Source organism: Rhea pennata, chromosome 2, assembly GCF_028389875.1.
Source record: "Rhea pennata isolate bPtePen1 chromosome 2, bPtePen1.pri, whole genome shotgun sequence".
Taxonomy (NCBI): domain Eukaryota; kingdom Metazoa; phylum Chordata; class Aves; order Rheiformes; family Rheidae; genus Rhea; species Rhea pennata.
Window position 1 is genome coordinate 28,854,450 of NC_084664.1, and position 27,219 is coordinate 28,881,668.

Sequence of the window (27,219 nt, forward strand, 5' to 3'; positions counted from 1 at the left end):
ACCAGTTTAACAGACAGTATCTATGACCTCTGTTACTGTGTTTCTGACCTGAAGTGCAGTAACCTTGGTTTGGTTTATTGTGATTCGGAAATTTATCTTCAGTATATGCAGTTTTGAGTTACTTTTACTCTGTTTTTTGATATGCTTAACACATTAGAAAAATGTTCGCAGCAGCTTCAAGAGAAGGCTTCCATGAATAAGCGTGTTCTGTAGAAGCTCTAATACATATGGGAAAACAACTTTCATGAAATGTGACATATTGAAGGTGCTGTATCTCCCCTTTATTTTTGATGTAAAATGTAACATTGATGTGTGATGTGCTAATACATCAGCAAGCAGAATTTCTGTTTGAATGTAACAATTTTTTAAAGCTTTTGTTTTAAAAGAAGGGTTTGGGAGTATAGCCAAGACATCTTCATATAATGTCGTTTACAGTGTATTAGAAGTGGCAATTTATGGGGCTTGAAGGAGAGATTGGCTCATTGTAGTATTTTGGGAGCAGCTGCTTATGTTGTATTATTTAAAATTCTTTTTTTTTCTGCCACAGTAGAAATAGTATATTAATACAACATTGCCTGACTTCAGGATTGTGTTAGGAGAATCATGTAGTATTATACATTAATACTGTAAATATATTTTAGGGGCAGAAATAGTCTGTCCTCTGTTTAAAAATACTCCTATGTATATTTTGGAAAGATTGTGACATGGCTCAATTTTCCAGACACTGAGGGCACCTATAGGCGACTGTTGTCTCAAGGGATAGCATTTGAGTGGAAGAAGGTCAAAGCATACTTGAGAAAATACAAAATCTAATATTAAGTGAATTGGTGTGTTTTGTGTTTGCTGCTTTGATTTCTGATTCAGTCAGCTGCATTATACGTTTTCCCACTTCTTTGTTACTAGAAGTCCCAAGTGTTGTTGATGTAGTTCTTGAATGTTGCTATTAGTTTGTTGTTTTAGTCCTTGTTATTTGGATAAACATGTTAAAAAAAAAAATGCAAGCAACCTCTCTCTTTAGACATAGAGAGTTTTGTTTTGTTTTCTAAGTTTGCTTCTTTTCACTGAGAGACTCACTTAGGCTAAAGCTAGTATGTAAGCTGTTTAAAAAAGATACTAAATGTCATTTCTTCTCTGTTTATTAAGCTGCAACTGAAAAGGCTAGTAGCCAGTAGTAATCCTGGTACTTCCTCCAGGGAAAATACTTAAGCGTGTGAAATGCCTGTTTCTACTTTGTCCTGGAGTTATTTGTCAAACCATGAAGCAATAGCATTCAGAAAATACTCTCAGGAAAATAAATTTTCAAAGAATTTCCTTTGCATTGATATTTTCCTGTTTTTGTGAGGATATGGTTAAAGCTATGCTTGGGATATAATAAAGTATCTTAAGAAAATAATTTAAATTATCAAGTAAATTACAGTGAGTCATGAAAGCTCATAATTCTAAAAAGGGAGCGATGTTCTTTTTTCCATTGTTATCTAGTTCTCTAAAAACCTGCAAGCCACTTAAGTAATGATGATACTTCAAAAACATTAAAAAGCAAGAAAATATCTTTCACTTAGAAATTTCAGGGAGATAGTAAGTAATCAGTCTGCAAGAACAAGTAATTATTTAAAATGTGACTCCATTAAAATGAAGAGCAAGTAAAGGCGCACACATGTAGAATGTGCATGGCATTGAGGCTCTGCTTTGAGTGAAGAGAGTTGTGGATTGTCTGGCTGAGTGACTCACCTATTTTCATGGTATTTTTAAAATAGCTGCATTAACTTTTCACTTTTTTTTAAAAGCCAAAGCATCTTCTGACCTCTCTCTCTGACCCACACCAAAAGAGTCATATAATAAATGCACAGACCCCTAGCTTTTACAAAGCCTCCCCCCCCCCCCCCGGGAAAATGCAGCAAAAACTTTATTACTTATTTTTCCATTTTGATAGTGGTTTTCATTCTGCTTTTTAATTGCCCACATAATTTACTGAGCCTTTGGTGGAAGTATTCTGAGTAGTGTAAAAATAAGGGAAAGAAAAGAAACAGTGTGGAAAGCGCAGGGTTGGCAGAAAACGTGATCAGGATACGTAGGCCTGTATACACAAAGGGGCTTAGCCACTAAGTATTAGCACTTCTAAATTTGTGCCAGACTTTAGGCCATATAATAATACTGCGTTAGTGCTTTGATTCTGAAGGTATAGCCTCTGATCTGAAGCTAAAATTCAGTGCTTAATGGTGTTGGGCCTGGTTTGTTGCATCCTTGCTTTGAATGTCCTAGCCGCAGTGAGCTTCTGCCTCTATCTGCATTCCCAGAGCAGTGGGGTTGAGGAGTTGTTTTCTGTTTTGTTCTCCAAGTTGATGCCATGGAAGATACCTTTCTGAGCAGAATAGTGTCAGCCACATGTGTGAGTACTACAACTTTCCAGCTCCTAGAAAAGAAGCAGGGTGGAAAAAGTGGGACGAAATAGGGTTTCCATGCCTACAGAAGGTGTATGCTAAAGGAGAAGAAGGCCTGCAGAGAAGTGGATCCCTGGATCCTATCTGACCTGCTGGGGTGGAGTCCCGTCTGCCTTGGAGAGATACAGGAATAGACTCCTGATGCCTCACTGATTCTATACCCTGAAAAACTTTTTTGCAGAATTCTAACTGTTTTCTGTTGCATTATTTCTTGCAACCAGTATTACTGTGAAAGGCTCAGATAATAACACTAAGAACTATTGAAAAAATCGAGAGTTTTTCATGGCACACTTTTAAAAGTGTGCCTGTAGCCCTGAATTTTGTGTGGTTCCTACCCTAAATTTTGGATGTTAGATGTCTCCATTGTTCTCTTGATAGTCAAAGACTCTTTTCTTTAAAAACACTGGTGGATATGCATGACTTTTATAACAGCCTTGTGGGTAATTAACTCAGGAAGTGGGAGATGTGGTTTCTAGACCTTTCTCACTCTTTGTAGTTTACTTCTATAGCTCCTACACCCAAGGACAATTCCATAACTTCTGGGCTTACAGAGAAAGCTGAAAAAGGGCTGTTTTTCACTGTTTAGGTCAGTGCCAAAAACAACGAAAGGTGTAGTGAGTCAAAGTAAGCAAGAAGGAACTGATTGTACGGCCCAATGATTAAGGAACACGGGTAGGAGAGGTGAATTCGAGCTGTTGGTTTATTTATATTTTTTAATCTTATGGCTTTTTAAGCTGTACTGGATAAAAACTAGAAGTGTGTGCTTAAATGGAAATGGGAGCACCCATGTAAGGACTGCATTTTAGTGCCTGTCAGGCATCTACTTTCTTCTTCAGTAATACGTACAGTCCTTATCCTTTGTAAAGGCAAGTTTACAAAACCTTAAGCTCTAGAATTGCCTATAAAGTTCTGTGTGTGTGTGTGTGTATGTGTATATATATATGTGTGTGTGTATGTGTGTGTGTGTGTATATATATATATAAGTATATATATAAACTGTAGTATATCAGATTCTGAAATTTATTTTTTGTAATGTCCGGACTGTAACACTACAAAAAGATAAAAATCAATAATTTGTGCCAAAAATTTTCTTACATACAGAATTCAATGCAATACACTTTCCTTTTTTCTCCAGACACCTAGCTGTTGGGCTGAAGAGGGAGCAGAAAAGAGATCACATCAGCGTTCGGCATCATGGGGAAGTGCTGATCAACTAAAAGAGGTGAGAACTTTTATACAGTGGAGCCTTTCAAGTCTTGATATGCCCAAGACATTTTTAATTCCTATCTGGAGTCCAGGAAACTGCACCTTTTCCCTTCCCTCTGTTGCTTTTGAAACTTGTTTTACTTCCAACGTAAGAGTTGTTTCACCACTGGTTGTTATTTTTTGCCGGCTGGATTTCCCCCTTCCTACTACATGTTATTGGCTGTAAAGGAGTGACCAGCGCAAGTGCGTAAGAACCAGCTTGTTGCTGCTTACTGATCTTTCTATTCACTATTACCTTGGCTAGCTTTCTGTTCTTTAACACTGCTGTCCTGAAAGAGGCAAAGTACGTGCTGGTATGTTAGCAAATTTTTGGTTAGAAATTTCAGTCAAGTTTAGGTCTGAAGATAGAGAGCAGATCAGTTTCATACATGAAATAGAAGGGTAAATATCTCTGATACAGTAATGATATGATTACTTGAAATGCTGTGTAGTAGTATGTATTTTGTTATAACAGCAATAGCAACTAGAAAGAACCCATCAAAAGTCAAGTGAATTTGTATTATGAGAAATTAATTATAGTAAAATGATCTCCAGCTCAGATGAATTCACACTATTTCAACTTTAGGCCACAGTAAACCACTTTATGTCCACAGTTTGTGTAATTCCTCCTCTGTACAATGCCAAATAATTGGCCTGCAGTCAGTCTTATGTTGTGTCAGGAAGGTGTCAGCCTCTCTTTTAAAACTATACTTTTCTCAGTAAGAAATGAATCTTGCAACATGTTGTCATAAAGTAGGGCTTTTCCTTGATAGTTTGAGGCTTTTGTGCTGCCAAAAGCAGTGACGTAAGCTTAATTACTTGAATATTTTAATATCTGATTTGACAAAATATGGAATAATCTTGCATTCCAGGGGTGGCAATAGGGACCTGGCGCAGAGAAGGTCAGTGTTGCATCCTCGTGTCTCGCTGAGTGCCCATTATGAAACCCATCTTAAGTGATGTGTTGGTGCAGGGGCCTTCAGAACTACCTGACTTCATTTGCAGCTGGAAACAAAAAGTCAGAATTACAAGTTAAGTGCCCAGGAATTAATACAAAAGGAGCTTTGTATCTGAAAAGTTTTGCTTAAACATTATGTACCAGCAAAAAAGTACTTCTAGCAGAAGGATAGTACAGGATAGATTCTATATTTCCAGGATAACGCTGACTTGCTTTTACTAACAGACCATCCTTCATCTGGCAGTTCCCTATCAAATTCTGCAGCAAACAGCTTTTCTTCACCACATGATGGTGACTGTCAGTGATAGTGAAACCTTCTGTGTATAAGCAAGTCTCTGCCATTTGAGTTTACAGTGATCCATTGTACTAGGTTGTTGTCCTCTTCATGAACTGTTCACAAGAGAAAGATAAAAACCCTTGTGGCCAGTGGGTTTCCTGGTTCCTTTCTTACACAATAGAGTAATGGTAAAAATTGAATGTGGAAGGGATTTGTTTCTATTCAGATGTTGCAAGGGTTGTTCTCTAAAATTTTTCCTTGTCCCCTCCAGCTTGTAGTTCTTTTCCTTCTTGTTTTCCTTTCCTTATCTGCAGCTTCTCATCCCAGTTTTCTTGCCCAGCCTGTATTAATTTTGTTTAGTTCCACAGCCTCGTAGTCCTAGTGTCATTCTGTGTGCATTATCCAGCAAATTCTAATCTATCTTCCTTTACCCGAGTTCCTGCTCTCTTACTTTCCAGCTACTTGTCTGTTCTGTCTCCCCATCATATGGCTTCCATTTGTAGGCCTTTTTTTTTTACTGTTCCCTCACCTTTTAAGTCCTGGATTCAGTTTCTCTGTCCAGCCGTTCCCTATCCCTATCCCTATCTTTCTGTTTTCCTACATTTGTCTTTCTACTTCCTCCACCAAACTACTTAATGCCTGCGCTGGGGGCATTAAGAGTCCATTCAATACCAGTGTTATCTGTGTACTCAGTTTTGTTGTGTCACAGTACTGTGCAGTTTGGGGAAAGAGAAATTCTCTAGGGCAGTTCTATTCAAACTGTAGGTGCAGTAAAGACAGGATTACTAGCAAGTGTAGCCACCTGTCCCAAGCATCTCTTCTGAACACATGTAAACTAATGAATTTTTTTCTCCAAAGCTTTGCCAAATGTGAGGGGTTTTTTTTTGTTTGTTTGTTTTTCCCAAGGGAACAGACACGCACATTTCTGGCATAAAGCACCTAACTGCAGAGAAATGCAAGGGCTTTTTTTCCAAAGCATGGGGCAGTAGAGTTTCTCAATGAGACAGCTATGATGATGTTTTTTAGCATGGATAAAATTATTTTTTCCCTCCTCACTTGAATCTCATTTTTAAAACAACTCTAACACTAGAGTTTCTACACTAGAGATTCTACTGAAATCTCTAATGAGGAGAAGATAGGAGAGCTGAATGTAGCATGGAAGGCTAGTGAAAATTTGACAAAGCTCTAGGTAACTGAAAGCCAGAGCTTAAGCAATGGAAATAAAGTTATCTGCCCTATTAGGCAACTGCATTTATTACAAGTAACATAGGTAACAGTACTTACAGAGTTAGTAATCTAAGGCTTGTTCGACTCTTTTGCCAACTGGTTTACTTGTTTTATCACAGATTGTTCATGAATAAGTTTAATGAGGGAGACCTCTCTGTTTATGATGAGTTTCCGACTTATTCATCAATAGGAAGTTACTCTTATATGTGCTGGGTTTGTTGAAATGTAGTCTGTTAGCTGGTAAGAATTAATAACCATTTGGTCAGGAACATATGACATGTTGCTTCATACTGGCAGCCAATATCTGGATGTCTGCAAATGTAGAATTATCAGGATACTCAGTTTATTCCAGTGCTATAAAACTAATTTGTTCATTTCTCAGGTGTGCCACTAGTTAGATTACATGCATAATACAACTGGTATTTATGCAGTTAATATTTGTTTCAAGTGCAGTTCCAGCTATAAAAATGTTCAGCTAGCAGAAAATATATTTATAGTTTTTTTCTTATTTGTTTAATAATCTTTGATTTAGTTCAGCAGGCATTGCCATCTTAAAATCAAATGTGATCAAGGCCCAACTGTAAGTTTGTGTCCTGAAAAGAGCTGATGTAGATCTGTTTGTTACTGTTGTGATACATCGCTCTTTGTGTTTTTCTTGCTTTCTATATAAACAACTTTCAAATGTGTCAGGAAAGCATCTTTCAGATAGGTTAAGAATATGGCAGGGAATAGTCACAGGAAGAGGAGAGGTTGAAAACTTCAATTCTTGAATTACCCCTGATATGAGATGTGCACAAATTTTTTTTTTTATTTTTATTTTTTTTTTGCTTTTGCCAAGATACAGTCACATGAGAGCTTACACAATTTGAATTAAAATGTAATTTGAAATTTACTAGCTTATATATTTACAACTCTTAAAGTAGCAAAATATTTTAAGCGTATCTGAATAGTGGACGTAACATTCAAAATTCTTTAATTCCTGTATCGGTAGGAAATTTGGTTATTTAAAAATAAGAGCTCAGAAAAAGGGTTTCTCATCTATCAGTAGTCTGACATGTGAGATAGGAACTATGACTCTTAAAGGCACTTCGGATTTTTTTTATTTTTATTTTTTTCTAGGACAGATTTTTATAACCATCAGGAAAGTTGTTTGCAAGAATTCTTTATTTCCTACTTTTAGTCCCTTTTTGTTGGTGCTCTACACAAATATTTTTCAATTTAACATCAGTAAAAGCCATAATTTGATTTTTCTTTAAAAAATAACTTTTTTTCAGATATATTCTGTAAATCTTGTGTTAAAACGCATTACATGAGAACCTGTATGATATAATGAGAATTTTCTACTCTTCCTCAAGCTAGGTAGACAGAACATTTGAATATAGTATATTTAAACCATTGTCTCATTTTATGACTCTTAGGTGCACATTTGTGCACGGCTAAAGGTTTAATGTCTTTAGAAATTGGATATTGTGAAGAATAAACACTAGATCTTTCTTCAAGTGATGATTTCCATATGTTTTTTGTTATGATTGTATATGCTTCAGTTACCTTCAGGCTCAGTGCTTGAGCCTGTAAGAGAGATGGTGCCCCGAACCCTTCCCTTCCCTTCTGAGTTGCTCCATTGAGTTGGAGTGCTTCATTGCTGCGTGTTGTTTTGTTTTGATTTGTTTTTTTAGATGCACAACACATTGTTTCCTTTTTGCCTAATCTACCTCGCTAAAATCTTTGTACTGCTGTGGAATCATAGAATCATTAAGGTTGGAAGGGACCTCTGGAGATCATCTACTCCAACCTCCCTGCTCAGCAGGGTCACCTAGAGCACATTAGGGTTGCATCCGGGTGGGCCTTGAATATCTCCAGAGAAGGAGACTCCACAACCTCTCTAGGCAACCTGGTCCAGGGCTCCGTCACTCTCATACGGAAGAAATTCCCCCTCACGCTCAGGCAGAACTGCCTGTGCTTCAATTTCTGCCCGTTGCTTCTTGTCCTGTCACACAGGACAACTGAAAAGAGTTTGTCCCCGTCCCCTTGACACCCTCCCTTCAGGTACTTGTACACATTGATAAGATCCCCCCTCAGCCTTCTCTTCCCCAGGCTAAACAGGCCCAGCTCTCGCAGCCGTTCCTCATAGGGCAGATGCTCCAGTCCTCTGATCATCTTCGTAGCCCTACGCTGGACTCTCTCCAGTAGCTGCATGTTTCTCTTGCACTGGGGAGCCCAGAACTGGACACAGTTTTTGAGATGAGGCCTCTCCAGGGCTGAGTAGAGGGGCAGGATCACCTCCCTTGACCTGCTGGCAACGTGGGGACTAGATTCCATATTCTGTATGTGAGACACCCAGGCACCCTTACCCTCTTGGAGAGGGATTTATTCGTTATTAAAAATGCAACTAAATCCTAGAACAAAAAGTAACTGATTGCTTAAGTTGCAGAGCTGTCTGCTCCAGAATATCACAAAGGTCTTGCCATCACGAATAGGCCTCATCTTGGGTGTATTGTTTGGCACTCTTGTTTAGACAGGTGAAAACTTGTCTAAAACTATAAAGGGGTCACTCTTGTAAGCAGTGCAACAAAGAAACATCTGATCTACATACCTTCTACTTCCACTTGACATAGATAAGACTTCTTCATCAGAAATTGGTGCTGGAGAAAGTGGGTATATTGGCACTAGGCAACTTGATGAAAACCACAGTGAAAACTGTGGCAGCATTTCCTCCTCTTTGACTTTAGAACCAGCCTTTACAAATCTCATTGGTCCTTGAAGCTATCTTACAGCTTGACTGTGATGACACCATATTAGTCATCTCAGCTCTCAGAATGGGTGGACTTGAATGTTTTTTGTACTTCTAGTGCCCTCTAGCACTTGTCTTCTGCACTGAATGGAGTTCACTGTCAAAGTGCATCTACACCACAGTAGTACTTAAATCTTCAAGTACATGTTCTTCATAGTACCAATCACTTGGCACTGATTGCAAGTTCCCTAACTTGTATTAGTTGCACCAGCTGAGTGCCCAAGAGAGAGGATCTACTTTTTCTTTCAAAAAAAAAAAAAATAGGTAAAACGGGGGCCATAAAGGCACTCATTTCAGTCTCCCTGCTTATTACACAAATTATATCTGCTTTGGCAGGATCAGTGTACTACTTATGTGTCAGCAGCTTATTTTAGTTAGTGCTTGATGCTCTGGTTGCATGTCTGCTTCTTAGGAAGAAGGTGAAAATAAATTTTCTAGGAAACTAGCACAGTTACCTTCTGCCTGTTAGAAATGCTCACTTTTTTAGAGTGTGTCTAAACATGGAAGCAAATGGGCAAAACCATTTTTTACCAGTTCCTTTTTTGCCATTTAATGCTTTCACTGTTCAAATTTTACAGTGAGAGGCTATGTTCTTTTAAAGGTTTGCAAGCTGTTTGCAACAGGACTCTGAGTCAGAGCTTTGGAGTGGATTTATATGGATCTTTTCTATAGTATACTCCTCAGGTGTACTCAGAAAGCTAGGTTTCATTTGAATAAAAATAGGTTAGTTTTTATATAGAAAGAAGTGCACAGTGTCAAGGAAATGCAGCAGAAATGAAAGATTTTTGTACAGCACTTTCCTTGCCTGGTTTTCTTGCTTTCTAATTAGCAGCAAAGATTCATGTAGCATCCATTTCAGTTCACCGCTGTTTCCTGGTTTGGGCCTTATTTTTTTCTTGCTCTGTTTTTAGAGGAAAATAAAGGTATTTTCCCTATTCTCCCCCCTTCTCCAATATTTTATATTTAAATTCTGGTAGATGTGTATGAATTTTTACATTTTCTTTTTAAAACTAGTTTTACTTGCTTCTGCAGAACTAAGTTTCCTAATTGCCATTGCTTCTGCAGGATGAGTGGGGAAGTTTCTGGATAAATTTTTCTCTGCAGTGATAAGGTATCTATTCAGATTCCTTCAGATTTTTTTCCAACGTAGTGTCCGAGTTGCACCTTTAGTCAAGAGATCGTCTCACATTTCTCTAAATATGGCTTTTCTGATTTAGACAGTCACAAGAGGGCTCTGTCTTCATGGATTGTACGCTCAGGCACTTCTGGAAATCTAAACTATTTGTCCATTGTTGACAGATGCAAAGGATTTAACCATTTCTGAGTAGCAACTCTTTGAAAATGGATAATAAGATGTGGCAAGACTTTATATGAAGTCACTAAGGTGGATCCTTTCTCTGTGAGTAGTAGCAGAAACATCACTGAGAAAAGTCCACAACCTGGACCTAAGCTCCATCCAAACTTTTTCATGAAGCACTGTCATCTCTGAACTGTGAAGAGTGATACGGAATGGTTTTTTACCGCATAGTTGCTTTGCAAGGGTATTAGTGATATATTTATCTACTTGGAAGTTAACTACTGAGTGAACGTACTTTTAGGCCATCACTTGGAAGGAGAGATTACTTTCAATTTCGTGAAGTCCTTTGAAATATGAATTCCATGTGATTCACTTCTCCCTGATCAGCCTTCAGGTCTTTAATTCCAACTACAGCTAAATTAAAAATAAAATGGAGCCATGCATGCTCTGCCTTACATGCCAGTGTGCTGATCATTAAGGAGAGTGAGACCTGAACACAAATGAGAAATGTGTATAGTCTTAAGGAAGTGTCTGTACCTGTAACATAAATTCACATGCAACCTAAGCTTCTCAGAAAAGGCTTATATAGGTAAATACTCTTTCATGTAGAAATTATTGAGGAGGAATAAATAAGGGTCCCATGTGACAGGACAAGAGGCAATGTGCAGAAATTGAAGCACAGGAGGTTCTGCCTGAACATGAAGGGGAATACCTTCACTGTGAGAGTGACTGAGCCCTGGACCAGGTTGCCCAGAGAGGTTGTGGAGTCTCCTTCTCTGGAGATATTCAAGGCCTGCCTGGATGCAACCCTGGCTAACATGTTCTAGGTGATCTCCAGAGGTCCCTTCCAACCTTACTGATTCTATGAAGAGGGGGTATTCTGAATGAAGTTCTTTGGCTTCTGTTGCATTTGACCTTTAAAAAAATGTATCTTTTGATTAATCTTTGCAGCAGACAGCAGAAAAGATATTTTTGTCTGCCTGAAGGAATTTGTGATAATTCAGCCTGCAGGGAAATGCTATTAAATGTGTAAAATAAGTTCTCCAAGATAAAGCAATGCATATTGGTTGCCAGTTGTTTGTGAAGGCTCTTTTGCTTTTATAATGAATTATCACTGGGCAGCATAAGTTCTATTTAAGATTAAAGAAATTAAACTGTAGGGTTCATGGTCCCTCATCCCCAGGCCAAAATTTCCTGCAAATTGTCAGGAAGAACTAGTTCTGTTTGCATCTGTTATTATGGTCTTGATTTGTAAATGAGGCAATATAGTAATTAAACTATGCCTGCTGTCATATTCAGGTTGATAAATAGGGCAGATACTTTGGAAGAAGAATCAAATAAGCAGACAGAAGGTTTAATGCCCAGGCTTCAAAGGGAAAACAATCCAATGTGCTTGTAAAATCCTCTAAAGAGGACTTAAAACATCTGATTTATTTTATAAGGAAAGATATGAGCAGTTATCGATTTCATAACTCATTATCACTTCACCTGAACTACTTTCCAGCAGATTGCCAAACTGAGGCAGCAACTTCAGCGCAGTAAGCAAAGTAGTCGTCACAGTAAAGAGAAAGAACGTCAGTCACCTCTCCATGGCAACCATATAGCAATCAGTCAGACTCAGGTAAGTAGATAGCTGTTTATATTAACAGCCTCTTTTCTTATCAGCGCTAAGTGAATGGCCTGCTGTTTCTTCCTACCATTCTTCTGTGGTTTTTTTTGTTATATTGAAATGCTTAACAACCTGATACTGTTGCAGCTACACTGAATTTTATCTGATGGTCAACATATAATGAAAGAAAGGTTGCAGCAGGATAGGAACTAAAATATATTAAGATGCTGTAAAAACTCTGAGCATGTCGAAATAAGACTGTTTTCCTGGAATACGTACTTGCTTCGCAGACTGATTTTTGTGGTAGCACTTTCAAAAGTTTCTGCTTCTTTGGAAGGTAGTTGTTTATTTTGCCACCGAATTTCACCTGAGCTGTTAAAAAAAGACAAAACCATCGGGGTAAACAATCTGGATTGGCAGCCCAACAAATGATCAGTCTTCGAGCAGTAAGTAGAACTTTGAATGGGACCTGTTAAAAGGTACTTGTATCATTAAGATTACAGAAATCAAGAAATCAGTTTTCTGTCTTTCTGGAACTAATTGGCTTGTTACAGACAGACCTGTAATTCACCTTACCATCAACTGGTCAGATAAAGACAGTAATTGCCAGCAATTTGAGAGAAGACCTCATTTTCCTTTGCTATTTCCAGAATCTTTCTGATACTTGGCTTACTAGCCAACTATGACTTACTCGCCATAGAGGCAATTTCCACATAACATCCAGGAAAACTGCTAAAAGAGGGTGATAATTCATCTCAAATTTAAACTTAGCTGAAATCCAGATAATGTTTGTCACAGCAACCCAATCACTAGAATTACAGGGCTTGTTAGTTTGTCTTTCACTTCAGGATGCAAATCCTTTTCATCGTGATTTTGCCTAGGACATACCTATTGACTGTTATAGTAGTCCAGAATCATCATTAATAAAAGATTCTGTCCTCTAGGCTGATAGCCTTCACATAGGTCTCTGTGGTAGCAGTGGCTTACTTGAGCTGAAACACCATTGCTGTGCTACAGTGTTTGTTGATTCCGTCATATTGAATGGATGTAAAGAATTGCCATCTTCACTAGGCTGTTCTTTTTCCAGACACTCAGTGTAAAAACTCAATTAGACATTATGAAAGACAGATTTTAGGATACATATCTCTGGATTATGTTCATGACCATTCTAATACTATGTCAGTGTCATAACACGACTTCTTTCCAGCAGTCAGTCTATGGATTTGACCTATCTTCTACTGAGTGTTCTCAAGCCTTCAGAGTACCTGGGCAGACACTCTCAGGACACATCTTTCCCTGAACCAAGAATGGGACATTAAAATCTCTTAACCTCTCTGAAGCTCCTAGTGTGATAACACCTGTTTACATTTTTCTTATTGCCTACTTATTTTTCAAAGTGATGTGGAAGTCTAGGCAGATTTTAATATAGCTGGGATTTTTTTAGCACTACCGTAGCTAAGACGATTTTTTTTTTCTCAAGTCCTTTTCACATATCACAAAGTTATAAGAGTTTGCCTGTCCTCTGAGACTACCTGCATCTTTCCCATTAGGACAATGCTGATGTTTGAGGAATAGTTTTGGATAAATTACTGGATAAATTATCCAAATTTGGATAATTTGGTCAAATGAAGCAAGGTACGATGGAAGATCCCCCACAAGGTGTCTATTCCACCAATTATAAACTACCAATGGAATTCAAAACCTCAGGCAAGGTTCAGTCAGTGACTTTGTGAACCTTAAGCCACTTGTGGAAAGCAGTTAATCTTTCCTCATTTGACAATGCAGACCTGATCAGAGTCATGATTAAGTTTCATCCTATGGTGGATCCTAAACTTGCTTCCCGTATTACTAGTAGGCCATGATTTGAACTACTGAAATCTGTTAACTCTGCCACTGTATTTTTTGACAGCCTTTTTAGATAGGTTGTGTTTCGGAAAGAAGATAAAAGCTTGAGCTATGGTAGCAGATCCTTCATATTCTTTCTTCTATTTGGAAAAAATCTCATTGTGGATAAAACATAAACTCGTGATGAAGCTATCTGAGGAATTCTACCTGAGCCAGTATGCCTATTCTTCGATATTCTTCCTGAAAATCTTACTCCTCTATAGCAAAAGATTCACTGCATTCTATATAGAAAAGGGTTCTGATTTCCATCTCAAAGCAAACTGTTGCATGTATCTTTGCCACTGTTTATGGTAATAGTTAAAACGGTCTTTTACACAGACAGAAATCCATCTAAGATCCTTAACCCGTAATGCTTTGGAGTAGCATTCTTCAGTGACTGAGGCTCACTCTGTCTTGGCTAGTGCAGCTTTGTGATTTTTTTCAAGAAGGTGTTTTTTTAACAAGGCCAATGAGGTTTCCAGGTCAGTACTGCTGTAGGAAGCCAACATGCAGGCGCTGTTTTTGTCAAATTCAGAGAAATGCCTCCACCTAAGTGGCACACACCTTGGAATTCCATACTGTGGAATGCACATTTTGCCGTGTTCATTTGGGAAGTACTCAAAGGAAAAAAAAAAATACTGATTACTATAGTAATTGAAACTTTAGCGATGTCCACAAGTATATTTTACCGTCTGCTGTCTTATGCATCCTGTGATTCTCAGAACGAGGGGAAAATATTTCTGGGAGGTGAGCACCACTCATGGCATCAGCATAGGTACATCCATGCTATGTAGATGCTGTCAAGATAAAACTTTTGAGATTGACAGCACAAGATGCATGTGCATGCATTGCGAATGGTTCCTGTCAATAACAGAGCTCCTCTATGACAGTTTTTTTTTCTGAAAATCGCACTTGCGTTTATTTGCATGCTTGATTCTTAAACTCCAAATGGTTTGTTTTAGGACTTTTGACATAAAACTCTCAAACGTTACAAGCTAATGAAATTAGAGGTTGAGAATGAATTTTTCTTTACTGAATTCAACCAAAAAAGAATAAAAGTACATTAAGGGAATATTTGAGTTGAGTGGTTAAGGTTTAGGAATATTGGGAAACACCTTTTGGATCACAGCTAAACCATCAGAATCAGTACCCTTTGTGTGCTCTTCTCCCCATCACTGCATATATTATATTCAGTAAGTCTGGATTGATTGTTTTTTGATAATAAAGGTAGTAGAATGCTTTTAGTATAGAGTTCCTCTTCTGAGTTTAATAGATAGAGGTTGTTGAAGTGACTTTTGATTTATGCAAGCATTTTTTTTAATTGGAACTTGCTGCATGCAGATGGCCTTCTGGCTGGCAAAATTAATACAAAGTTTCTTAATTTACTATTTTTAGATTCTTTAGTACAGATCTTAGACTCTCACATCACTCCATTTTCAGCTTTAAACCACATAACTCTTTACCTTCTAGGCTTCTATTTCCAGATCAGTCCCTATGCCACTGTCAAACATTTCAGTGCCAAAATCAACTGTTTCACGTGTGCCGTGTAACGTAGAAGGAATAAGCCCTGAATTGGAAAAAGTATTCATTAAGGAGAACAGTGGAAAAGAAGAAGTATCCAAAGTAAGTTAATATTAACGTATTTATGGTTGCTTTCTGTATGTAGCCTATAAGCATGTGAAATGCTTCCAAAGGGCTGAAAATACAAATCATTTTCTTTAAAAGACTGCTTCAGAAATTTGTTCTGATGTTTTCATTTTCCTTTTTTTAGAAAGAAAGGGCTTCTGGCCAAACATGCTTTGTTTAGAATGTCTTTTCTGTAGAAAACTTGAATGTTTTTCTTGAGAAATGCAAATGCTTGATAATTCAGATACTTTAGACTACAGGACTAAATAATCACAGATTGAGCGATGACTTCATTTACTTCATTTTTGTATTCTTTTTTTAGACAAGAGTTAGTTTCCTATGCTATACTATATGTTCCGGTTTCAGTCTTTACTTCCATAAGCAGAAGACTATGATGTGCCATGGGAGATCTCCGTATGGGAAATATGGGTGAATTAGGGAATCTAGCTTATATGGGAGAACCAGAACATTCGAATCCCTGCCAAAAACATTGGAGAGCTTAGATGATGCTTCAGTCTCAAAATATTTGTTTTACAGACACTGTCTCCTAAATAACCAATTAATTTTTTTGCTTTGGGTAAGCTGCTCTCCTGTTTTCTCTAATCTCCTCTAAAATGTAGGTCCTAATCTTGTGAATGGTCATGTAGAAGCAAATCAATGTACAAATAAACTATAAAACTTTAATTAGAGGTTTAAGATTTCAAAACCTGATATTTTAAGTTCTTTATTATGGCAGTTATCTTAAAAGGCTTTGGAATGTTCTTACCTTCTCCAAAGACTCTAGTTGTGTGGACAAAGCAGTCTTAAAAATGAAACACTGGAATAGTAAATGATTTTTTTTTTTGCTAAGTATGCTTTCTTAAGGCTATCTCATCCCTGTAGAAGGGGTCTGTATTTTGATAGAAGAATAAAGAAAAATAAGTATTTAAAAAAAAGCATATAATCAATAAACTTTGTTGCAGTCTCCCAGATAGTATGAAAGGTATGTAATTAAGTGCCACCATTGATGTTGCTGTTGCTAGGGTTGTAATCTCTTACGATTAGAGGATGTTGTATTCATTTATCAGACAAATCATCTTTGTAAATGTTGTCCTTAACAGCTTATTACTTAGGATGCAGAACTCAGTCTCATAAGTTAGTTGGCTCTGATCCAACAAAACAGTTAAGCACATGCTTAAGTGCATTGTTGGATGGGGGCCAGAGGTGCTCAGTAGTTTACGCAGCCAAGGCAATAGGGAACCCTTCCTCCGAACATCTAGTTGGGGAGAGTCTTCAGACACAAAAGAAAGTCATAAATTAGAGATTGTCCTTGAAGTCAAGTCCATCTTTGTGGACAGAGGTTTGTTTCCTGCTATGTAACTGCTCATTTCTGTGAAGTCTGTTCTAGTGCGATCTGAACTGAGACCTCTATTGCTGCTGACTTTGAGCTTTCTCATAGCTTGCTTATGGAACATCATAGTAAGAGTAATTTACTAAATATTATTGCCAGTAAACTTTTTCCTAATAAAGTAATTTAGCTTATTTTTAGCTAGGGGAAGCTGGGTTTGCTGGGTTAAAGGTTACGAGTTACTAGACAAAAGATAAACCATAGGAAACCAAACTTCATTAGTTCCACTGCTAGTGGAATAATCTGTTTGTCTTTCAGTTTTCTGCCATTCTTCTTTCTAGTTGTAACATTCTGTGTTTTTTTAGGAAGTGCTTTAAAAGAGCAATCAAAAGTAATTGATTGCTTTGGGTGATATGTAAGGATAAATTATTTTACAGGCTTGCTATATGTTTAGGTTTTCAGCTGGTGTCTCGTAACCTGTTCTCAAGTTTGGTTCCCAGTTTAGCAACACATGTTTAAACCTTAATTTTCATATCAGTCCATCTGTCCAGTTTGTGCCCTATTGTGAATCTATATTCATTTGTCAGCAAGTTGTAGGAAGATTTGGGGAAAAGTAATGTAACAATAGTTAAAAGTAATAATCCTTCTCACTGTTTTAGATGCAGTTCATTCCCTAATGTTTTAATCAAATTTAGGCATGTGTTATTAGCTTTCAGACTTCTTCATTCCCTTTGATTAGTCACGTTTGAGCTCTCCTGAATAAAACAAAATGCATTTTATTCTAAGTGATTTTTAAAATTTTAGTCGTCTTTCTCATGGATCTTTTTCCATCAGTCTCGCTATATCTTTTCAATGTAAACATGGATATTTTTAAGGAACTCTTACCTGTCTCTTTGTTCATTGTATTTAAACTAGACTAATATTTTGGATGATTAAAAGCATTTGGGTTAAAGTGGATTTAGTTTTGTGGCAATATTTTTTTTTTTAGCTTCCAATTTCAATTGATAACCTGTAAAACTTTCCTCCTAGTTTTGTACTTTCTTGCTTAATCTTCAGATGTGTAAATCAAGTAGATTTAGTTTTTAGACTGCCATTTTTTTAAGATGTATTATTACATAGTTTCTATTTTCCCTTTTGTTGACTTGAATTCTTTGCAATCCCATTTCTTAAAAGACAAATTAGTTGGAATATCTCTTCTGTCTTAGTACAGTTAGTTCTTTGGAAACTTTCTACTTTGCTTTTTTTTTTTTTTTTACAATATTTTTAGTAAAAATATAAATTATATTGACAGATATTAGTCTTGTTACTTGTGTGATTCACAAAGATAGTTGATACAGTAATGTCATTAGCTAATTCCTCTAATAATCAAATTGATCATAAATTTAGAGTTGAGTTATAAGTTGTCAAACATTCCAAATATTTCTTTCTTTTCATGTTAGCCATGCATGTGTATATATTTTTTTCAGATTGTCCCTCTTGCTTAATTAGCTGAAGACCTTCTGCATTTTCTTTCGTGAAACAGTTAAAAGTGGTATTTTTGAGTGACTTTAAATAGCTTCTTCCTCTAGTTTATTAATAAAGTTTATTCCTTCTTCTAATGCATTTGTTAACAGGTCAGATATATTTTTCTTCCTGTTTTATAATTCGCTGACTAATTTTCAAGGAAACTGTAGTAGTCTATTCCCACTATAAATTGTAAAAGGGAATCAGCTTTTTGTGAAGTTCTGACTTCGGCTTTTGTTCTCAGTCCTGTAGTGACTCCACAACACAAATGTTGGAGATCTTGGTATGATAGGATGGTCAGCTTCTTGTGCGGAGTGGGGGGAAGGCGTTCCCAGTTATGGAAGAATGATACGAAACTACTGAGAAGTGCCATGCCATTGGATGCGTACACATTTATAGATATCCTATTAGAAAAAATTTTAACTGATACTTCCTTCAAATATAGAAGAATAATTAGTAATGAAGAAGTTTTTGCCATTACACATTAAAAATAAAACAATTGATGTGTTTCTTCTTTAACTTCCAACACTTCTGGAAAGAGATAATGTTTTTGTGTCCCTATTAGAAAATACTGTTGTTCTAATTTGCATAGATGCAGGAGATCTTTACTTTATATCATTATATACTTCATCTGAAAAACATTTTTTTTCATGTGCTCTTTCCGAGGAGCAGTCTCTGCAGGTTACATTATATGTTTTTGCACAGGCACCTTGTCTAACACACTGATTACTTCCTTGATGTTAGAAGGCAAAAGCAGTTCCCAGTCTAGGGAATAGTTTTAAAATAAAAAATAGCAAATGCTCTGTTCTCAAGGAGTTGCCTATCAAAAAGATAAAAATATAAGACTTGTGAAAAGTGGATCATTTTTTTGAGGCTGCCATTGGTATATTATATCTTAGTAGCATTCCTTCTGATTTGTAGGGTGGATCTCTTTTTTTGTCTTTTCTTTTTTTCTTTCTCCTCTCTATTCCCCAGCAGAAAGATTGATACTGAAAGGAATCTGGTGAATATAACACTGTACTGAGAAGTGCATGTTGTCAAATTGATCATTTCCATAACTTTACAGGGAGATGGGGGGGGGGGGGAAGTATATAACTATAACTAAGAACATACTGTCTTGCAGGGGTTGGCTGGTAGCCATGCATTTGGCATGAAGCTTCTGCACAACTGGATCATTCTGAAAAAAAAAAAATATGCAGAATGGAGTAGTTTCCAGTCATTTTTCATGAATTGAGTGCTATGAAAACTAATAGCAGCTGTACTGAATTAATTACTCAGTTTCTTATATTTTAAGAGTGTAAGGACTTCTGTTTTTGAAGTTGAATTTAGATATGGCTCATGGAAATGACCTCTAAAGTTGTTTGTTTGTTTTTGATCAGGTTTAATACCTAAGTCTTTAAAAACTAAGTAGTGGAATATAATCTTACTTGATATTTTCATGAGGTTTTTTTGGACATGTGGTCAAAACTTGGATTCAATATGAAGGGAAATGTAACTATATAAACACAGTAATCAAATATTTGCAGTCAGTTTCTATATATCAGATGTTACTTGAGGGAAAGAATGATAAATACTAGTTTTTTTTAATTTGTATGTCTGGAGGGATATGTGAAAGTATGGATAACTCTCCATACCTGAAATTCTAATTCAGTGGAAGTTGAAGTATGTGTTTTGGGATATTCTTGCTGAGTCCATAACACTGCATTGTTCCTCCAGATGTGAAAGTACATCTGTGTTATTGTGAAGTCTTTAATTATGCAATCATGTTCTATTCTTTTTCCTCTGTAATCCTTGTTTTACCTGTTACACAGAATATAGTGTATGCACTTAAATGAACAGTATTTTTGTTTTCTCCTTATTAGATGTGCATCTTACGGCTCAGTATTTAACCTTGCTTTGAAGTCAGAAATCGGAATTTCTTCATGGGTTTTTGCTTCTGTATAATATGAGTGCCTCTGAAATGTTGTTCTCCTTTTACCACAGCTGTGTGAGAACAACAATGATACAGTTTGCACTTGATGGAGAAACACAAACCCATCAGGCTTCTATAATGTGATTGTTCAGGTAACTCAGGATATGCATGCCATTTTAGGAGTTTTAAATGCAGCTCCTGTACTTTCCTTCTGCATCTGTGAATGTTAAGGGCTTTTGCAAATCAGTCCTACATAGATTGGCCATCCAGAAAAGATACCACAGAAGAAAAAGATTGGTTCAGATAACTTCTTGGCATCTCATAGAATCTTTGTGGCAGAGATAGGGCTAAAAACGCAGTTCTGCATGGCAGGTTTTTTTGGTTATCCTAGTTAGGAGACCATCTGTTTTCTTTCTGCAGTCTCAGTCTCGTTTTCCACTTCTCTTCTGTCTGTGTAGCAAATGATATAATGCTTCAGGTCAATGTTGTGCATTGCATGAGTCATGGCCTGTTGGGGGTGATGGGAATAGCAACATGTAGTTGTGTTGTAACGCATATGTAATGGGAACTGAACTGCTGGAACAGACCACACAGCTGTTTCCAAACTATCAAGCATTTGATACAGCAACCATAAGGTTCTCTTGTTAGTGTGTTTCCTTGCTATTAGTTGAGATGTGAAATAATATTAACTGGAAGGCTCATAAGAAGGAGAGGACCTTCCAGATCTACTGTATCTACTTCTTTGTATAACATCTGGTAGTATTCTAGATAGACAAATGCTGAAAATGGGGGAATGCAACTTTTGGCCGATATATTTCATGTCCTTATTGCTCATAAAGGAGTATTGGGTTTAATTTTAGGCTCTTGACAGGCTCTTACAATTCTGGAGTGCATGGGCAGGAGGAAAACAAGGAAATAAAAGTGTGCACGTGAAGCAAGAAGAAAAAAGTTCTGTAGTAGAACACTTGATCAGTTCTATGGGGCTTTTATACAATCCTACTTATCCTACTATCCAATTTTATACTTATTGAAGTGAGGATAAAATTGGTATTTACATCTTGCAGACGTTTTTACCCCATTTAAACAAAACTGTAATTGTCATATGGGTTTTTTATGTTTAAAACAGCACTGTCTTTATCATAAAACTGGTTTTCCACTGGGAAAGGACAAGTAAGTAGAGCGTGCCAATCTACTACAGTGAACATGTCTATGCAGTATATTGTGAAATGCATGCAAGATCACTCTGGCCACTGCCAAGTAGACTGATATAAAAGCAGGCAGTGCCTAGTGGCTTTGATTCAAGTCAGAGCTTGTGAACCTTGTATAAGGCTGTGCATCTCCTACTTAGTTCCTGTGTTGTCAGAGGTCACCTAAAGAGAAGGATGGGAGGTAGTGTTGTGCCAGACCTTTATGATTTACTAGGAAAACTTGGACACTTTCATTTTTAATTTTAATTCAGTTCATTATTATGGCAATAATATGCTATTGTGGTTGACGTTTTATGCTTTTCCTTTTATCCAAATGTGAACTCTTTCAGGGTACTTGTTCTTCCTTTATAACAACAGTGACCTTTACTGAAAATTGTACTACTAAGTATAATTAGAGATTATCAGTATCAAAGTAATGAAGTATCAGCATAATGCTAGCAAGTGCACATAAATGTTGAAGTACATTCTGTTATTAACTTTGTGTAAGATAATATAATTGTATTTACAGTTGGCTTGGACTATCTGCACATTGTCCCAGAATTCAGTGGAATTAATATATATTGTTTCCATGGTACATTGTATTTTTTTTATTGTATAAAAGCTGTTTTTTTTTTTTTTTTTTCAAAAATGGTTTGTTTGCTGTTCTTAAATCCTTGCCTTGCTGCTTCAGTTTTGAGTGCTACAGACTGACATTGCTTAGGAATTAGATCTTTTCTCCATAACCTGAATTACTTGTTTCTCTTGCAGCCGTTGGATATCCCTGATGGTCGAAGGGCCCCGTTACCTGCTCATTATCGTAGTAGTAGTACACGAAGCATTGACACTCAGACTCCATCTGTCCAAGAGCGCAGTAGCAGCTGCAGCAGTCATTCACCATGTGTGTCTCCCTTTTGCCCTCCTGAATCTCAGGATGGGAGTCCTTGTTCAACAGAAGATTTGCTCTATGACCGTGATAAAGGTGAGAGTAGAATGGTCCACCATTATGTATGGGAGGCATGTGATGTCCTGCTTTTACAACAACCTTCATTTTACTCATTACATCAGTTTTTGTTTCTGTTTTGATTTGATTGTTGTGGAGGGATTGAAGATTTATCTCAAAATTGGTTTTGTTTGTTTACATATCTTTTTCCCTCTTGTTTGTGAAACTTCACAAACATCTTCCATAAATACGTCAGAGGAGCACAGCAAACAGTCCTAACTATTTGTGAAGATTCTGATGTGAAGAATTCAGACAGTAACACGTTCATGTTTAAAAAAAGGTTTACAGAAGGTTTGTGGTAGAATATGTATTCATCATGGGTGAGTTACCTGCTGAGCAAAATGGTGAATTAGTAAATGACTGAACTGATTTGAAAGTACTCTGCTCATTACCTTTCGCACTGCACTATAAGCTATTTGGTGAGGAACTCTGATATGAGTTTGAACAATCTGATGGAGAAATAACTGTTTGTGCTATGTTGCATAACAAACCAAAATTTTTGAATAATTTATGTTTATATATCGATATCCTGCATTTTTTTTGTAATCTCACAAAAAGTAGTTTAGTTTTTCAGAAGGTAAATTGGAGTTTCACTATTTAAAAGAGTTAATTTGTGGGTAAGACATGCAGAACAAAAATATAACCACAACTATAAAAAGACTGATTTTTGGACAACTCTTCTTATTAGTTAATTTGTTCTTGGGCTTCTGGTTGACTAGATTTAAATCTTTGTATCAACTAGAAATGTGAATGTTAGTTTGGAGGAATGCAGGATTTGGGAGAAAATTGCAAGCTAAGAATAGTAAATTTCACAGAGGAAAAGAGAACTTCTAAGTTTTAGATTTAGCATGGAGTTACTAATAAGCTAAGCACAAACTAAACAGTTTTTTTGAGGACAGGATTAAGATACGAACATTTTTCTGTGATTTTTTTTTTCCTTAATCCTATATTCTTAAAGTAATCTTAATTCCATGTAATCTGAAGGGAATAAGGTTGGGGAACAGGGAAAGAAATAACTTTTCTTTGTTTCTGAAAAGTATTGTCTTCCCATTTTAGATTTGGAAGTAAGCAGATAATAATAATAAAAAAAAATCACCCAAATCCTAAAACTTTGGGGAAAGGGAGAATTAAATTAACCATTTTAAAAGTATAACACTTAGCCTCACATGATAAATAACCATGCTTCCAAAATAACAGGAATTTTAGCTTTTCCCCTCCTACTTTTTTTTTTCTTTTTTTTTTTTTTTTAACTAACAGAGTGCATGTGAATTGTGTCCTGTTGCAAGACTGAATCACTGTAGACATCCACTTAAGTGCTAGCACATGGGGATATTCTTAATTGACTGGTAAATTTGTTCATGTCTCTTTTAATAACAAATATATGTTAAAAAGTAAGGAAGTGCAAAGAAAATTAGTAGATCTTTTTGCAGTTGGTGCTTAATTTCAGTGCCACAATACCTGGAATTTTCAGCAGTATTTTATTGGCAGTAGCGAGTGAAGACAGTTTGGAATATTGCCTCTAATCTTTTTATTGCTTTTCAAGGATCATATCTTCTGTCTTGGCTTTTTAAACCACTACTTGGAGTGAATAGATGTTTGTTTGTGGATTTTGGTCTTAAAACTGGCTTAAATGCTATCACTATATCAAAAATCTGCTTACTAGTAGCAGTAGAGATGGTAGTGATAACTAACCAGCTTTGTAAAGTTAACAATCATATTTTTAAATTAGTTTAAGTATTTCTTAAGATATTTAATATTGTGTTTATGAAAAATAAAAGCTTGATCATCACAACCTTGTTCTTTAAGGACAAGGTAAAAACTAGAAAAACATGTAGCAAATTTCTAACACCTGAAGTAATCAGCTCAGAGGCTGTAAATGTGGATCTGTATCCAGAAAGGCACCTTTTACTCCTAGATCACTATGATCACATAAGCTGGTGGTTCTGAATAAAAATGTTTTATCCCTCTGTCAGAGTACTTGAATTATAGATAAATGAGGGATATAGATAGAAATTAAAAGAGTATAGAGCACTTTGAGCGAGACAATTTAGTAAGATCTCTTGATGTTCATTGCTTTATAAAACAAAACTCATTTTTTCACGTGTTCTTTTTTGACAGTTCTGTGATGCTAGAATGTAACTGTTGTGAGGAGTTTGCTGTAAGGCCTATTAAGTTTTGAAAAATATATTTTTGCAGATAACCAAATGTAGACATTTTAAAAACAAGAAAATATCTTACTGATTTTTCTCACATTTGAATTGTATTTCTTTTAAACAGTAAATTTACGTAAGTTATTCCAGTGAAGAGGAAAATACAATTATCAGCTTTATAAATGCTCCTGAGTGTGTTTCTGAATAGGAAATGGAGGTTAGTAGTTTGATTGAGACACAGGAGCAGTGAGAGGAGCCAGCACTCTGCACAGACACAGCACTGCTTTACATTTCTAAAGCATCTTTTATTTCTTGTGCAAAGCTGTGTTTTGGCCTGAGGCCCTCACAGCTGCTCTTTGGACTATATCAGCTGTTTGCTTTACATTTCTGCAAGAAGCTGCTAAATTTATTGAATTTTTTTTAGAAGAAAGTGAAAGCTAAGTTTCAGAAAAGGATCGTAATACTGCTCTGAGTATATCTGAGTAATATCTGAGTAGTGATTCTAAACAGTATTGACTGGAACAGAGAGGGAAGGGCAGGAGACAAGGTACTTTAATGGCAGTGGGTATTACGCTTTTGTTTTCAAGTACAGCCCGTTGCAAGGTAAGTGACTGCCTTGCTGCATTAAAGCCACCAGTTTCACTAGATCCATTTTACATCATTCTGATCCATTAAGCAATAATTTTGAGCGTTGCCTACCTAGCATACTTAGAACTGTGACAGATGCAAAGTTCAAGTAGATCCCCAGGTATAAGCAGATTAAGTTCATTTTTTCATACGAAAACAGCATAACTTGTTTTTCAGGGATTTTGACTTAAGTACTTTTGTTTAGTATTGTGCATTCCTGCTGTTGCTAGCAGGGTGTACAAGCAACTTGTTGATGGAGGTCTCTTGGATCAAAGATACTTTTTAACTTTCTGGTATTTGATTCCTAGTTTTTCAAATGAAAATTGTATATGAAGTCTTCAGAGTCTTCAGAGACGAAAGCATTTTGAACTGTAAAATCTTTCTGAATACATCAAAACAAATCTCAAGTTTCATTGACAAAGTTTCTTTTCTCCTTTAAGTTATGTCACTCAAATTGTTTTACATATTATCCTTTACTCTCTTTGTGTTGTTATAATATATGCAAGTTAAAATTTGTGATATTACATCTGTTAGCTAAAATAGTGTTGTTCAGTGTTTAATTGCAATCTGAAACACTTTCTAAACAATATATCAATTTTAAATAAATATGTTTAGAAATTGTATAGTACAGTAAGATTCCATGAATTTCTTCCATGTGATTAGGGTAACAAATTTATTTTAAGGGTTACATCTGTTAATCTTCAATCATGGTCATCTTTGAAATTAGATTAGTGTGTTGAAATATGCCAACAGGGCATACCCTGCTGGTGGAAGAGTGGAAGATAAATAGGGTCCTTTAATATGAAAGACCACGCGTTTCAGCCTCTGAGAAAGTAAATGAATGTGTTAATAGCCATGCTTGAAAATGAATGTTTGCAGTGTTATTAAGGATTCTTAATATTGAAGTTTGGCAGTTAACAGCTTACAGGATACTCACACAACTGGAGACCTGCTTACACTGTAAATAAGCGCTTCTTACCAGTTTAAATAGTGACATGTTTTTCCAGTATGCTTCCATTCTAGCCCCAGTGCTCTAAATGGATGAGTAATACTAAGCTTATACATGCGAGCCTCTGAATAACCATAAGTATTTTTCAAATAGCAGTGTAGTGTGTGTTTGGTCAAAATGAAAAGTTAACAACTTAAGTAAGCTTTAAAAAGCAGGGGGAGAGAAAGGGAGAAACAGATCTGATCAAATTACATTGCATAATTTTTAAAAATTTGTTTAACTACAGTCCTATTACAGAAATTTTCAGCCAGACAGATCCAAGTAAACCAAGAACTTGATTGAACGCTGACCTGGCTAGACAAGACTCTAAATCGTCCAAAAACTGACTTAACTTCGAATTTGCTTTGATTCTTTCCTTGGATGTACTTGCACGGTTTTCCATTAATGTGGTAGAATGAGCAGTAGCACATTTTGTATCTCAGAGGTTTTAAATAGAATCCTGGGTCTTCAATTTTAAATATTAGAAAGGGGGAAACAAACTGTCTGGACTCTGTTAATGATTTTTATATTTGGAATGAGCTATGTGAGCCAGTAGTGGAAAGATTCCAGAAGGACCGTCATGCTCTTAGTGCAATAAATACCTGATGCTGTCTCTAAGCTTCTTCTGTCTTTGTGCAGTTAACACCTAAAATTCTGTACATAAAAGTTCTGGGTTCACTATACATCAAGAAAGAGAAGAAGAATCAATACATTTCTGAAGTATTTTTTTCATATCTGTCATAGTAAATCTTCAAAGGGAAGTGTGGCATTTGAGTTGATGGTGTCATCTAAGTGGAAATACTAATGTATCAAAACCTCTAACGATCAGCCTCAGTATTTGAGTCATGGTTATACAAGTGATTATGTAGTTACTGTTAGCTAGCTTTTAAAGGAATTTTGGACTGCTTGTGCAAATCTAGATCATAACACTTGAAGCTTCTTACTTGGAACACCAGCTGGTTGGTTTTCCACTGTTACTGAAAAGGCACACACAAACCGCAACAGAGTGAAGAAGGATATTTGAATTAAAAATGGTAAGATACTCAAAATTGGCATAAAGATTCAGAAGCAGTAAAGCAACAACAGTTATTTCTCGCCAAATTAGATGCATTTGTAAGTTTACATCCTCTTTAAACTTGATGTTTAACTTTACTTAATTGTAAACCTGAGCAG

General features: G+C 36.3%; 1 protein-coding gene across 4 annotated transcripts in view; it reads left to right on the forward strand.

Annotated features, from left to right (window-relative positions):
- The window catches only part of GLCCI1 (glucocorticoid induced 1), a 57,035-nt gene that overhangs the window by 24,680 nt on the left and 5,136 nt on the right, over positions 1 to 27,219 (forward strand). For 2 of the 4 annotated variants that reach the window (XM_062569169.1, XM_062569171.1), the window contains exons 3-6: positions 3,574 to 3,660; positions 11,738 to 11,854; positions 15,197 to 15,349; positions 22,050 to 22,260. In XM_062569169.1, the coding sequence (XP_062425153.1) occupies positions 3,574 to 3,660; positions 11,738 to 11,854; positions 15,197 to 15,349; positions 22,050 to 22,260 (568 nt within the window). The remainder of the gene's footprint in view (positions 1 to 3,573; positions 3,661 to 11,737; positions 11,855 to 15,196; positions 15,350 to 22,049; positions 22,261 to 27,219) is intronic. The other 2 variants (XM_062569170.1, XM_062569172.1) reach the window with 1 other exon arrangement.